This window comes from Budorcas taxicolor, chromosome 16 (genome assembly GCF_023091745.1).
Source record: "Budorcas taxicolor isolate Tak-1 chromosome 16, Takin1.1, whole genome shotgun sequence".
Lineage (NCBI taxonomy): Eukaryota > Metazoa > Chordata > Mammalia > Artiodactyla > Bovidae > Budorcas > Budorcas taxicolor.
The window spans coordinates 63,525,019-63,540,686 of NC_068925.1; the positions used below are offsets into that span (position 1 = coordinate 63,525,019).

Below are 15,668 nucleotides of genomic sequence, written 5' to 3' on the forward strand. Positions count from 1 at the left end.
TAATTTTCCCTCACACTGTTCTCATTCAGTTTAATTTTTGAATGTAAATTCAGGACTCTGTGTTTATTTCATTTTATCTCCTTGCTTTTAGTCTAACAGTCCATCCTGTAGAGATCCTTTTAAAGTGGGGACAGGGAACTAACATTCTGTGAGCATCCATGAACTTCACACCCCATACATGTTGTTATCCACATTTTATATATAGGAAAACAGGCTAAAGAAGATTAAGTCAGTTGCCCAACATCGTCACCAGTGAACTTGAACCCTGGTGGTCTGAATCCAAAGCTTAAGTGGTTTTCATTACACATTGTTTCTAGACCCTTTTCAGGATAGTGAGCACTCTTAATGTGAGCGCTATGTCAACTGCAGACGGGATGGGCATATGCTTTATCCTTTCATTCAAGTAATTGATGGAAATATGGTTAGAATTGGGACCCTCCCTTCTGCTTACCACCAGTACATTGGTCAGTGTTCATCGACTGTTCAGCTTTTCTCACATTTTCTGAACTTTAACCAGCTAATAGCCCTCTATCTCATCTGTAAGGATATTGGGCAAGATATCCTTGTCATATCCTTGTCATAGGCTTTGCTGAAATCCATACACACTTCTATACCTATTTCATGCCTGTGCAAAGAATCTGCCTGTAATGCAGGAGTTCTGGGTTCAATCCCTGGGTCAGAAAGATCCCCTGGAGAAGGACATAGCAACCCACTCCAGTATTCTTGCTGGGGAAATCCCATGGACAGAGGAGCCTGGAGGGCTACAGCCCATGGGGTCACAAAGAATCGGACACAACTTAGCATCTAAATCACCGTACCTGTATTAGGCTAGGAAATAACATCTTGCTTTCTCCGAGGTCCATACTGGGTATTATTTTCAGAGACTCACTTAGATAGCATTTTATTTCTTTACTAGACAGTAGAAGGTTTGAAGTCTAGAATCACAGGAGTTGAAGTGATATTAGACATCAGCTAGTCCACTGCCCAGTTGAGGAAAGCTTCACCTTAGAGGTTAGGATTTACCAGTCTCTGCCTGGAAGCGTTAGTGTGTCAGTTAAAAACATGGCCTTTAAGTCTTGATGCCACCTTCACCACTTCTAGTTGTGTGCCTCGGGGAGTTACTTGACCTTGCTATGCTTAGAATCCTCAACCATAAAATGGAAATAATAGAAATTTTACCCACAGTCTGTATCTTATAGGATTTTTGTGACGATCAGATGAGATAACACATGTAAAACTTAAGAATAATGTCTGGCACATAGTAAGCCATGAATACATCTTAGTTGTTAGTGTCTGGTTAATTTCAGATGAATCACCATTAAATTTCTCCAGGTCAATTTTCCCCTTCTAACAAGACCATTTGCTTTCTACTGACTTGTTAGCTCTCTAACCACAGCACTGCCAGATGTTTATGTGGCCTCATGTTGGTTTTGTAACCTCGCTGAGCCTCAGTGTCTTCACGTGTGAGGTATAGGTCACCTGCCCTGCTTTGACTCCCTTCCAAGACTGTTGTAAGACTAACATCAGCTAATATGTGGCAAAGTCTTTGTAAAGATGTTAGATATTAGGGACTTGCCTGTAGCTCGGACCCTAAGGAATCTGCCTGCAATGCAGGAGACCCAGGTTTAATCCCTGTGTTGGGAAGATCCTCTGGAGAATGAATGGCAACCCACTCCATTATTCTTGCCTGGAGAATCCCATGGACAGAGGACCCTGGCAGGCTATAGCCCATGGGGTCACAAAGACTAGGACACGACTGAACGACTAACAGTACGACTACTGCTAACATTTTATTGAGTATTTACTATGTGCCAGATTCTTGTGCTAAGGGTGTCCCATGGATTACTGCATTTATTCCCCGTGATAGTCCTACAGAGATATGCATGCTTGTTTTCTGCATTTCACAGTTGGGAGGATTACATGGAGAGGTTAACTCATCTGCCCAAGTTTACACAGTATGCAAGAGCTGGAGGCCTGGATCAGAGTCCGTGCTCTCAACCACCTCAGTGAGGTGGTCTGCCCACCTGCCCTTTTTGTTTTTCTTCTCAGAGTTATTGGGTTTACATTTTTAATGTTGCATTAAAAAACACCTACATCCAAACCTGCCTTTTTTCATGCATCTGTAATGCCAATTTTATACCAACATTATCTCTGAGGACATGTTTGGATTTACAACTCAGAGAACAATATCTTTAGGAGCAATAACATTGCAGAATTTTCCTAGCAAACTTTTGATGAAAACCATCAGCCTTAGACCAAGGCACTCTGTTTTGTTTTTGCACAGAAATGGTAGTTGCAGGTTTCAGGTGGCCTGATTGAAGGCATGTGGAAGGGTCTGTCCTAGGTCCCCGGCTTGGCCTCTGGACAGGTTTTCTTCTCAGGGATTCTGGGTCTTTTAGCTGCCTCCTCTTCATCTTTTTTTGGGCTTCTGAGTATGTAGGGTCTCCATCTTTGTTCTGTTGGAAAAGGGAGTCAGGATTGGATTCCATGAACTCTGGAGGAAGCTTCTGAAAGGGCAAGAGGGATGTGACAGGGAGGGGGAACCTACATCCCTTGAAGCCCATGGCCGTTTGCCTAATGAGCCTGGGGAAGGTCATCCAGCCAGGATACCAGAGGGCATTTTACCTGCAGGAACTGGGTACAGATGTGAACGTGAATGGAGAACTCGGATGTAGGGTGTCTGGAAGCCAGGCAGAAGACTCAAAGGAAATTAGGGAGTGGGCTTAAAAAAAGTGAAAGGAACTGCCTCTTCTTTCTGCTAACTTTGGATTGTGTTTGCAAGAGAGTTTGTATTTATGAGATAGCTGAGCCATATGGATGTACAAGGATGCATGTGTTCTCCTGGTCTGTTGATACGAGAGCAGTTGAAGGGCGTGGGCTTGTCTGGAGGTGGGGCAAGTAGGCGGATGTGGTAACATCAGGAGGGGGCAGTTCTGCGGAATATGGGCCCATGTAAATTCAGAGGATCTGGGCATTTTGGCAACCTACTTCTCCTTTCTCATAGATTGTTATGTATGTATTTATTTATTTTTGAAGTTGCCATCTGCCCTTCCTCCCTCAGAGTTTTATGGATAAAGATGTTCCTTCTTCTCTGGGTAACCTCTTTCCCTGGTGATGATTAGAGAGTAACTAACAAATTCCCACTCCTGAATGTACAGGCTCAGAAAGACTGAGCTCACGTATGTCACAAACATCAGCAGGCAGGCTCAGAGGAGCCAAGCGAAGGAACAGATTCTAGGAAACGAGGATGGTCCGACAGCTGTCCACACTTCCACCACGAAGGAGACTGGCTTCAGAACAGCTGTGAAGTGTACCGTCTCTTTCTCTCCTCTTAACCTTCATTTCTTTTTATTTTCATGTACTTATTTTTGTATCATTCACCAGAACACTGTGGGGACCATGATCTGGGCCTGGAGAGTTTTCCATGCCTCAGTTTATATCCCTGGCAATGTTGAGAGGAAAGTATTTTATCATTTTAGTTGCTAAATCATGTCGGACTCTTTGCGACCCCATAAACTGTAGCCCACCAGGCTCCTCTGTCCATGGAATTTTCCAGGCAAGAATACTAGAGTGGGTTGCCATTTCCTTCTCCAAGGGATCTTCCCAGCCCAGGGATTGAACCCACATCTCCTGCATTGCAGGTGGATTCTTTACTGCTGAGCCACTGGGGAAACCCCTCAGAGGAAACTAACCTTTAATAAATACTTATTGTATGGCCAGCGCTCTACAGTGTGCGTTAGAGACATCCGTCACTTTACCCAGTCCTGAGGGAAATAGATGTTATTGTCTCTTCTGACAGATGATTAGCCCAGGGTCACAGGAAGACGTGGTCTGGCCAACTCCATTGACTCTTCTCTTTCCACTGTACTACACTGCCTCGGATCAGACCAGAAGAGTAGCAAGAATTCTTCTCTAACAGAGCATCCTTTTAGGATGACCCTGAACTGCTTGCCTGCATCAGTAGCACCTGCTGGGTATGAGGCTTAATCAATGGAGGAGTAAGGAATCTGTGGATGGGAAAAGAGCAAAGATCTCTTCCCCAGCACCACGAAATGGGTCTGTGACAATTTGCCCTGTGTCATTGGAATGCAAACGTCAATTGGAATTGGGGCTCTTTGCTATTTTTGTCTCCTGTCTTCACCAAAAGCTCCATTGTCAGACTCTCTTCATCATTCTGCAGGGACTTTTGATTTGGAAGTGTCAATTCTCCTTTTCTTTTTAATATTAGCATAGAAAGTCCATTTTCTGTTTTCCAGCTCTCAAAAAGTCTATTCTCAGCCCTCCCTTTTCCAGGGCACCCATAGTGTGAGTGATAGTGGGAGGAAGCAACTTTTATGACTTTTTTTTCTGGAATTTCATCTTTTACTGAATGCTTCTGGCTTTGTTGGCTAGTTGAGGAAAATGGGGGTTGTAGGGACAGAGGGGCTGCAGGAACCACTTTACTATCTCAGTAGAGAATGTAGGAAAGGCTTCCGGTAGGTTTATGGAAAAGCAGCCTTAAGTTCGCCCCCGGGCCCCCATTTTGAGGATTCTGACTTTTCATTAACTATCTCGTGGAGGTATTTCTAGCCAATTGTCACCGAGCTTCTGTTATTGAAAGTTTAGAAATGTTTCCGCTGTAGACACTTGCCTAGGTGCGCCAGGACTCTGCTTTGGTTGTTATTGTTGGATGTTCGTAGCTTCTCCAAAGGTGGCTTCTCTCCATTGTAATAATGGAGGCGCCTCCTTTCTGTCTCACTTCCCTTCCCATCATGTTAGCTATTAGCACCACAGACTAATAGGATATTAGAGTTACAGGGACCTAAGAGAAATTTGCATCAAGCCTCATTTATCTGTAAGAAAGCTGAGGGTCAGAGAGGGTAAGTGACTTGCTGCTGGTCTCTCTGTAAGTGGCAGAGGCCGGGCTGGAATCTGGTGCTCCTGACTCTCGGTTCAGGACTTTGTTCATCACAGTTCCTCTGTGCTTTCCTCAGTCTTTGTCTACTCATCATCCTTCTATCCCTTAGTCGTCTTTCTGGGATGTTTTCCTCCTGTTTTTAGTTAGCATCAGTCGCTCAGTTGTGTCCGACTTTTTGCGACCCCATGGACTGTAGCCCACCAGGCTCCTCTGTCCGTGGAATTCTCTAGGGAAAAATACTGGAGTGGGTTGCCATTTCCTATTCTTAGTGCTTCTCTAGGTTGAGGCATCGAAGGCAGGAATCATGATTAATAAGAAAGGACTTAATTAAGAAAAAGGAGGAATGGAACAGAGAAGGAAAATTCAAGAGAAGCCAACTAGCACGGATCCAGTTGAATCCGTGAATGGGATTGGGAGGCAATCCATGAGAATGGATTATGGGAATGGGAGGCAGTGATTCAGAACAATGGCTAATATTTCCTTCTCCCAAAATGTTGCTTGAGAATGTTATGAAATGGTAGTAGTTAACAGGCACTGAGCTTCTACCCAGCGCAAGGATCACGTCTCAGTAGATGGGAGATTGGATGCTCCAGCATGTACTTATCTCACAGTGTTTTCTGGACTCTTCAGTGGTCCTGAGAGAGCACACCATCCAGACCCTAACCTTAAGAGAGACGCTCTTGAGAACAGTCAAGTAGGGATGGAGAAGTAAACTCAATAAAAAGATCCCTTTCTTTTAGAAGCCTCCATTCAAGCCAGGAAGCCAAGGGAGTTTTATTTGATTGCTCTGATAATAGGTTCCTAAGATTTTGAGAAATCCTAAGAGGTTTCTAGTCCTGTCTCTGGAAAAAATCGTATTCCTTCTGTGATTTCAGTATCTACATCTATAAAATGAGTGTGTGGGATTAGCTAACAGAGCTCTAAGGCACTTTGCGTTTCTCACTGAGGTGCCCCCGGGTTTCTAGTTTCCTCATTTGTTATCTCACGTGACTTGAGGGCACCTTTAGCTGTCACTGCCTTCACCATGGAAGGCAGCGTTCTTCTCCCTGACTGCACATGAATATCAGCCTGAGTCCTGGATATTCTGATGCCCAGACAGTAGCTGAAATGAATTACATTAGAATTTCTAAAGATGGAATACCTGTATCTTTAATTTTTAAAAGCCTCCCAGATGATTCTGCTGTGTAGACAGGCTGGGATCCACTGATGATCTAGAAGAGGAGAGCCTTTACCTGATTTGTTTCTTTGAAATATGCTTTTAATCATGTGTCTGGGTTGCTTCCTCTCAGTTGTCTTATAGCCACAGTGATATAGCGGAGGGGCCTCCCAGAATTCAACCTGAAAGAATGGGGTGATTGATTCTTCTGTTTCATGGTGTTGGTAGATGGTGCACCTGTGGCTGCTTCTTGCACACATCTGGCTGCACAGGTCCCTAGCCTTCTGTGCTAAGGGTGATGCTTCAGACTTCCAGAAGGCAGGTCTACTAGGGGAGCATCTTGAGTCTAAGGGGCAGAGTGAGTCTTGCTGACCCAGGAGGCCCTTGAGCAAGTGCCTGAAGATTCATTGACATTCTTCCTTCCCGTTTGTTAACTCCTCGTGTGTAGGAGGGTTGTCCGGCACAACTGCTGTCAAATTTAGGCATCTCTCGTATCCTTGATGGTTTCCTAGGGACGTGGAGCTTGCAGTGAGTGGTGTGTGGAACTGGCTAGTCACAGCTTGCAAGTTTCAATTGTGTGTATCTCTTCCCAACTCCGTGTGCATGGGTGTCAAGTTGGTAGCTTGAGATTGCCATGGAGACAGGTTTACACTCCAGAAATTGACACTTGCTACGCACCAGGGTTTTTCTCTCTTTAGGTTAGATGGTTTTTAAACATTTATTCTTGTAACACTTAGTTTACTACTTAACAATACAGTCCATTTGCTTATGGAACTTCTCTGAATTGCCCCAGATCTGCCTTTGGGTGGCTGCTCCATCCAGTGGTCTCAGCCTTGCCCTCCGGAAGAACTTAGACAATTTCAGCGTCCCCTCTGACAAGCTAGCCCTTCAGATATTTGATAAGATCTATGATGTCTTTCTCCAGTCTTCCTTTTATAAGCTGAGAATCCTTAGTGCTGTCAACATTTTCTCATGTGGTTTGGAGGCTCTTAGGTGTCTTTGAATGTTGGGGTGCAATAGCAGGGTTTTTTTGAGGGAAACAAAATCTTCTGCCAGAGATGATTTGTGGACTCTTTCACAGAAGGCGTTTGCTTTTCTTTCTGCATTCAGAGTACCACCTGAGCCCCACAGAGTCAGTGGGGATGTAGAGTAGGCTACAGTCTTGGGTGTGGTTGCTGATGGCAGCCCACATTCTTTGCCTAAAACACACGTTGCTGCCAGAAAGGCTTGATGGGCTTGAATTCATCAGAGTGTCATCAAAACACAGATTCTGGTTTCTGAAACAGGTAATTTTCCCACCACTGTTTTGTTTTCCTTCCAGAGGCGTTTAATATTTCCCCTTTCTTTCTTCCCTTTCCTGTAGCATTCAGTCATTTGTCTCCTGATCACCAAAACTGTCGAATGACAGCGTTTTGAGTCCAGGATTCAGTGTGACACACAAAAAGGGAATTTGTTAAGGCTTATGCAGCTGTCTGTTAGTGAGAGAAGAGAGAGAGGGAAGCCGGTGCTGGCTGAGTTTCACAGAATCACCACTTCCCATCCTTTTGGAGCTGGGCTCAGCTGAGACTGAGCATGGTTAACTGTGCTGGCAATGATGTGAACTTCCTTTACTTTATATAGAGGGTGGGGACATGGGAGTGAGATGGGAGTTGTTTGGTCTAAAAGCAATGAAAAGTTCAATGCAGCTACACAGCCAGCATTGCAGGGTTAGTGCTGGGGATCTTTTGTTTTGAGTAACTGAGTCCATTGACCTCTCTGAGAGAGCAGTGGGCTGTATGGGCAAACAGAAAGCCTTTGGGGGGGGTTCTCTGCCTCGTTGCTATATTCTCAACATTGCTTCCTTTGTCTTTCATTCATTAGGATTTCAGTCTTTAGGAGTAGGTGTAATGGCATTTCCATCTTCTTGACAGCGAGAGGGAGAGAGGTGTGTTCAGGACTGCCTGTCAGATGGTGAATTTGAACAGAGGCAGCTGTTGTCATGGTGATGGTAGGTTGCATCCCACCACCATGGAAACCAAAGTTAAAAAACTGATGTTAAGGCTGGAAGTCACATGACACATTTTTGTTTTGTTTTGTTTTTAAAAAAAGAGAAAGGGGTTTGGTTTTTCAATCTGATTTTTTTTTTTTTAAGGCGAGTTGGGTGGTGAGAAAAATTCCAATAAGGAAGTGATGAGATAATGAAATGGGACAATGCAAAGTATGCAAAGCCTTCTACCTCATTTTTCTGCTTGTTAGCAGTGTGTTTCTGCTGTAATGCGGATGGGAAAGGGAGGACAGATCCAGGATGGATTTCCAGAATTGCAGTCAGAATTGTGTACTGATTCTTCTATCACAGGAGCAAACACTGGGGTTTAGCCCTCCTGCCATTCAGTGACTATGTGTCATCCACCCCATCGATAAGTTTGGGACAGAGACTGGGAACCTAAAGATAAGGACGGAGAAAAGAGTTGGGGGTGGAGTTGAGGGCGTGACTTGCCCCAGATATGAGAGTGGTTCATACATTGATAAATTCAGATGCTTAACATTGTCTTTCAGGAAATTGAAAAATTTATCAGTAACCCCTCAGAACCCCAAAGAAAGCAATGGCTCTCTTTATTTCCTTTTCTGAATGAGACTTCTTTGGATACTCTGTCCTGCTGGGTCAGCCACAGAAGCAGGTTCAAAGAAGTCCAGGAGGAGCCTATCCAGGAGCATGTTAGCCTCTGGGCCTAGGCTCCCTTGGACCATGACTTAGCTCTGAACCTGGCCTTTGACCTCTGAACCTGACCTCTAACCTCTGAACCTAGGTCAGGCAGAGCTGCAAAGGCTTGCTGAGAGTGTTAGAAAGCCCTCTTGGCTCATCATCTTTTTATCTCATAGTCACTCCTACTTCATCCCATGATCTGGAAAGAAGGTGAAACATCTTTCCAGGAAGGAGAGTTGGCCCCAGGCCTACCAGGGCTGGTTTGGATTTTCTTTTCAGTCTGGGAGGCATTGAAGAACTGTACACACAGCATGTGTGGAAAGGCTGGGAGACAACTATTCCTGTGAGAATACTGGCCTCTCGGGAGGGGTGCAGACAGTGTCTGTGGAGACGATGGTGGTGGCCCTGTCCATGTCTGGGTTTTAGGCATGAGGTCCCGTCTCTGCCCTACTTCTGGTCCCTCCAGATGTATCGTTCTCCATGGCCCGGGCGGGGGATATGATCTCACCAGCATTATCTCACTGCATTTCCATCAGGGTCTGTAGGAGCCAGAGCCGGACCTCTATGATGGTTCAACCCCTCCCATTCTTAGCCCTGGCCTTGGGTGTGATGAATGTCCCTTCTAATCACTGGGAAAGATTGCATCAGAGCCATCAGCTTCATAAATCCTCCTCTGGGGACTGCTGTTTGGATGTGCTTTCCATATTCCCAGGAGGTTCTGGGCCAAATGTCTTTGCTCTCTTCCCGGAGACTCATTACCATAATTTTCTTTTCAATCCTTTATTGCTGTGGGTCTCTTCAATGTCAGCCCCTGGCTGCAGCCAGCCAGCCAGCCAGCCCACTCCCAGCGGCTGTGACCACTCACAGATGCTTCCCCCAAAGCTTTAAGCCACAGCTGATGCTTAAAGATGGATTTAGTAGGAGAATAAAAACGAATGCCCATGTGTGTAGCACCTTACGGTTTTCAAAGGTTTCTTTTAAAAAATATTTATTTCATATTGGAGTATAGTTGATGTACAATGTTGTGTTCGTTTCAGGTATACAACAAAGTGATTCAGTTATGCATATACATGTAGCTGTTCTTTTTTAGATTCTTTTCCATTATAAGTCATTACAGAGTATTGAGCAGACTTCGCTATGCTATATATACCGCTAACCGCTAAGTCACTTTAGTCGTGTCCGACTCTGTGCGACCCCCTAGACGGCAGCCCACCAGGCTTCCCTGTCCCTGGGATTCTCCAGGCAAGAACACTGGAGTGGGTTGCCGTTTCCTTCTCCAATGCATGAAAGTGAAAAGTCAAAGTGAAGTCGCTCAGTCGTGTCTGACCCTCAGCGACCCCATGGTCTACAGCCTACCAGGCTCCTCCATCCATGGGATTTTCCAGGCAAGAGTACTGGAGTGCAGTGCCATTGCCTTCTCCTATGCTACATATACAGTAGGCCCTTATTGATCATCTTTTATATACATAGTAGTGTGTGTATATTCACGTGTCATCTTAGACTTTGATCCTCACGTTGTCCTTCTTTGGCTCTGGAGGATTGGGTGGCGGTGGTTTTCCCTGACTTGAGTACCATGTTGGAGTGACTTTTGTGGAGAACTGTGGCTCTGGTTTCCATTGCCAAACTACATATTCTCCATCGCATTCCAGGTCATGAGGGAGATTCTGATTCTTCTCATATTAAAAAGGCAGCCCGAAGGTCTTGGATAGCTAGATTTCACTATCATTCATTTTTTAAACTATCCCTTTGGTGTTGAAGAAATCGCAGACTTGGCAGCACCCTCTACCCCAAGACTGTCTTTGAGTCAACATTCCACTTGTTAGAATGTGTCTGTGCAGCTGTGAGCAGAGATTGTGCATAATAATGCCCAGACCGTCTTTTGACTTCCTTCCATCTCTTAGAATTGGGCATCCCCAAATAGGAGTCGAGGGTGGACAGGAGGAAAGGAGACCGACTTGCCCATAGGGAGTGTGCTTTGGTCCTGGGGTGAGGGATGAAGATGGGTCCTGAGGCCTGCTATCCTGAGACTATGCTATTCTGGACTCCCCCAGGAGTTTACAGCAATGGCCTAGGCACCCATAGGCTGCTCCCCACAAAAGCACGTGCTCCACCAGCCCTGGGCTTGGAATGAGAGCACAGCATCTCATCTGCCTGCCTGTGCCTCTGGTGGGCCCTCGGCCCCTCTGAGCTCATTCAGTCTCCTCGGAGTTCCAGCCTCACAGCTCTGAGATGAGGCTGCTGAGAGGAGAAGGGACCTAGGATCAGCACCCAGGTGGTACAGAGATGCTTGTCTCCCTGGGGGCACCCAGGTTTGCTGTATGGGGCCCAAGTCCTGCTCAGTTCCGTACCTGCACATCAGTCCCTGTGGGGTGGGCAGAGGGAAGACAGCTCCCAGGCCCGGCCCCCGGGGCTCTGTGGACAGGCAGAGCCAGCACTGCCATGGTAGCCAGCAGCTCACTGGGAGGGCAGCCCCCGTACCCCCGTCTCCTGCCCCGGCTCTCTGGGCTTCAGGAAAGGAGATGAACAAATATCAGGTGTGCAGGCCAAGTCATGCTGCTTGAATTAGCTGTGTTGCTAAGGAAACAAGTCAACCATTCCAAGGAAGGAGCATTGGGTAACGGAGATAAATCAATAAGGAAACCTATTTTTATCATTTCCCTAATGATTGTCTTGAAGCTGTGAGACGGGGAAGGGAGAGTTGGGAGTGACACAGGTCCTCATTAACGAGCTCAGAGGGAGAAAGGAGTGAAGGGGTGTTCGGGGAGCTTGCTAAGAAAGTTTATAAAATGAGGCCCCTAGCAAGCAGACAGCGAGACAGATGCAGAGGAGGCAGCTTTGCAGGTTTCAAAGAACTTCCGTGGCCATTCCCTCATTTAGTCCAGTCTCTGTTCTCTTGCATTTGATCCTCTCAGAAATCTTGAGCTAATAATTTCCATGACCCTCAGGTTGGTATGGGTTTTTAATGTTGGTTTGTTTACTTGTTTGTTTCAGAATAAATCTAGCTTTAATTGATTTCACAGCTGTATATGAATACATGCTTATTATAACACAATGCATTAAGGAGCAAAGAAGTAATCCTACTACCCCAAGAAAACTCATTATCCTTCTAACAAGACAGATTTTTTTCCTTTGCTCTTATAAAATCTTTTTTTCATTAAAGGGATCTTCTATACATGCTGGTTTCTTGTTTTGAAGAGTTAATATGTGTACATCACTTGCCCGACAAAGGTCTGTATAGTCAAAACTATGATTTTTCCAGTAGTCATGTACGGATGTGAGAGTTGGACCGTAGAGAATGCTGAAGAATTGATGCTTTCAAACTGAGGTGCTAGAGAAAACTCTTGAAAGTCCCTTTGACAGCAAGGAAATCAAACCAGTCAATCTGAAAGGAAATCAACCCTGAATACTCATTGGAAGGACTGATGCTGAATCTCCAATACTTTGGCTACCTGATGTGAAGAGCTGACTCATTGAAAAATACTCTGATGCTGGGAAACATTGAAGGCAGGAGGAGAAGGGAATGACAGAGAATAAGGTGGTTGGATGGCGTCATCGACTCAAGGGACAAGAGTTTGAACAAACTCTGGGAGATGGTAAAGGACAGGGGATCCTGTTCTGTTTCATGACGGGCATTGCTCTTTGAGGCCTTGGCAACGTGGAGTTGCCTTTGACCTTTCTGAGCACATCTTTGTCTAGCCTGTGAGGTGCAGGCTTGTACCCTGTGGGCCCTTCCTTGCAGCCCAGGCTCTTCCCCTGGGAGGTACATCAGAGCCCTTGCTAAGGGCCTGAAGTTCTGTTTCGGGAAGACCGGGAGCGGTGCCCCTGAGTCAGCTCCCAGATGGGGGTCCAAGCCAGCGGGAGTGACTACAGCCTGGTCACTATGATGGCTCCTCAGCGGAGCTGCAGCTCACAGACTGGGATGCCTCCCTTTCATTCAGCCTGCGCTCAACACTGAGTGAGCTTCTTCCCTGTGTCTGGAGCTCTGCTGAGTCCCGCCAGTGGAGACGTGAAAAAACCCCGCCCCTGCTTTCCAGGTAGAGTTTCTTTGGGGAGATCAATGTGATGGTGAAATTGCACCCTGCGGAGAGCTGGGGGGCACAGGGAGAAACCTTTACAGGCCAGGTGATGTTTTATCTTTATCTTGATATATGACCAAGAAAAGAGGAGAAAGGCCGTTGTAGGAGGAAGCAAAAGCACTGAGATGTAAGGGCCCATTCTTTGTACTTTCTTCAGAAAGAGAAGCAGACGGGAGGTTGAAGGGAAGAGCTACAAGGGGGAGTGGCTGGGGCCTGGGTAGGATTGGGTGTTCTCTCCTGTTCTTCTCGCCTAAGATTTCCCTGGCCGCCTTCTTTCTTTCACGTAGTCCTCTTGGGCTTCTGGACCCCCGCTGCCACCCATCCTCACACCCACTTCACACCTCTGTGTCCCGGCCAGATAACCGAAGCGCAAAACTCCCTGTTAAGACCACTCAGCTCACCTAGCCCACAATGTCCAGGTGCAGACACATCAGCCTTGTGGTAGACACAGGGCTAGCCTCCTCGGCAAGGTGTGGCCATCACCATACAGGACGCTCACAGCAGGAGAGAGGCTGACAAGTCAGATTTCCTGTGACTGGCCAGGTGTCTGGATGGCTGAGAATTCATGAGGGCTCAATAAATGGCACCACCCAAGCCTAGGAGGCTAGAATCTAAAAGTGAGAGTTTAGTAATTCATAGGTTCTGAGAAGACCCTATTTCCACATCCTCCCAATCCAAACCCTCTGCCTGCAGTCTGATGTCTAAGGGCCCATTCAGAGCAGTGATCCTTTGGCTTAAAATTTTGAAAATATCAAATACATACATCCTTGAGAGGGGTGTTCCTTTAGGCCTTGTAGAGCACCCCGACTTCAGGATGAATCCATGTCCGGGGCACTCTGGGGTGAAATTATGGTGCAGCAGTAAAGGTGAAACTCTGGGAATTCAGTTTGTCTGTGGACTAGCTGTATGGGGGAACTTGTCACAAGAAAGTACGCAAATTAAGTGAGATGAGCATCTCTGAGGTGTGTTTGCTAGTGTTTGGCTCTCAGGGGCCTAGCTTGGTACCCAGAGAGACTGAAGCAGAAGGGATGGCGAGATGGCTGGGGGGCTTTCTGGGTGGTGCAGTGAGGCTCCCATCTGACTGAGCGGGTTTCAGTGAGCACAGTAGGGTGTGGAGGGAGGAGGCTGGCTCTGAGGTTCTCTGAGCCCTATCTGGTTTTCAGATCTGGCTGCTTTGCCCTGCAGGACAGCAGAGGTGGCAGAACTGTCCTGAGGGTATGAGTCCTGGGCGAGTGTTGGGTGTGTGAGAAAGGAACACAGCCAGCTGCTGGGGCTGTGACTCAGGAATGGATGGGGGCAGGGAGGAGGTGCTGCTAAATGAAAAGTTCCAGAGGCTCGGATGCAAGCCAGCCATCTCACCCCCTGCAACCTACCATTCTAGCTAGCATCAGGACCAGAGCAACTGGCGGGCAAGTTGCATCCTGCACGGACTCCCCTCCCCTCCGTCAGGGATGTGCGAGTGCCCTTTGACCATTGATGTTCACGGCCACATATAACCTGGTGGGGATGGTGAGGCATCAGGGGACGTGTTTATGGTTTGTCCCCCTCTTCTGCCACCTAGGGAGGGCTCTGGGCCCTACGTCCTGCACAGCCAGCCTGAATGGGGGCGGGGGGAGACAACATCCCTTCCCCTTCCTCCACGTCACCGCACTTTCTCCCTGTTGCTCCCGCCTGGATTCCAGATGCTGCCAGATCACAGGTTGCTCCGCAAGACCAGTGGCAGCAACTCACTGCTCTTTGTCACAACAGTAGTTATAGAATGAAATCCCGTGTGCAGAATGACTCTGGAGCTGGGGATTCCCTCTCCTTTTTTCTAGAAGTTCCCCACTCCCGCCTCCCCCTGGTTTTACAGCACAACCTTTCTGCGGGAGCCAGGATGCTGGCACTGGAATCACAGTCCTGTTTTTCAAAAAGTCGCAGGGAGCCCACTCACCTCTCTTCAGAAAAATGCAACAGAAAACAGAGCCTGAATTCATTATCCTCTCATTTGTAGTTTGATTCCTAGAGGCCCTGACTTCGGTGCCCTGGCTGCAAGCTCATGATATGTCTCTCTGATTTCTTTAGATGTAGGCGCTTAGGAGAAAATAAAACGGGACAAAGCTAGTTTCTCCTGCAACAGCATCATTGTTTCTTCCTCTCTTTGTCCCACTTCCTTTTTCAGTCCTGGTTAATTCCCGGATGTGTCACTGAATTCACTAAGAATCTGGAATGTCTACCATATGTCTAATACATTATTTACTGACTGCATTCTTCCTTTCCTTGAGAAGATGCTTTGTCTTCAGAGTCTGATCAGAAACAGTTCTGGTTCCGTGTGCTAAGGACCAGCCACTGTTCTGCCTGCCTGTCTGCTCCTGTCAATCATGCTGACTGCACAGACATGCTGTGGGTTGATGAAGTTTGTGTATGGATGTACATAGCCATCTTGGAGGCTGTCCTTCTCTCTTTGGTGATTCTGTTTCTTAACTCCTCCTTTCCCACGCCGTTTGAGTACATGATCTTGGCCACCATCATTGCCAATTGCATCGTCTTGGCCCTGGAGCAACATCTTCCTGAGGATGACAAGACCCCAATGTCCCGCAGACTGGTAGGTGCCTCTCTCCTCATCTTTCTTTCCCCCTGTTCCTCTTCTTCCCTGGTTTCCTTCTCCTTTGCTTTATCACCTGGCCCCCTTCTCTCTTTTCCTACTCTACTACACTTCTGTGAATTTGTTCTTTGCTGAGGAACAGGTTGGGGACAAGTCCCACTGGGGTTCATAAAGAGGACTGACCTTTTAAATTCCTGCTCCCAGGAAGTTCTGTGTCTACAGCACATGGCAGCCAGGCAAGATGAAAGGAAAGGCCCAGGGTCCACTTTCTT

The 15,668-nt window shown here is 46.8% G+C and overlaps 1 protein-coding gene across 1 annotated transcript in view; it reads left to right on the top strand.

The window, feature by feature from the left end:
* Positions 1-15,668, top strand: part of CACNA1E (calcium voltage-gated channel subunit alpha1 E) — a 332,597-nt gene that overhangs the window by 12,037 nt on the left and 304,892 nt on the right. Inside the window, exon 2 of the mRNA XM_052653512.1 lies at positions 15,291-15,396. Coding sequence (XP_052509472.1) covers positions 15,291-15,396 — 106 coding nt within the window. The remainder of the gene's footprint in view (positions 1-15,290; positions 15,397-15,668) is intronic.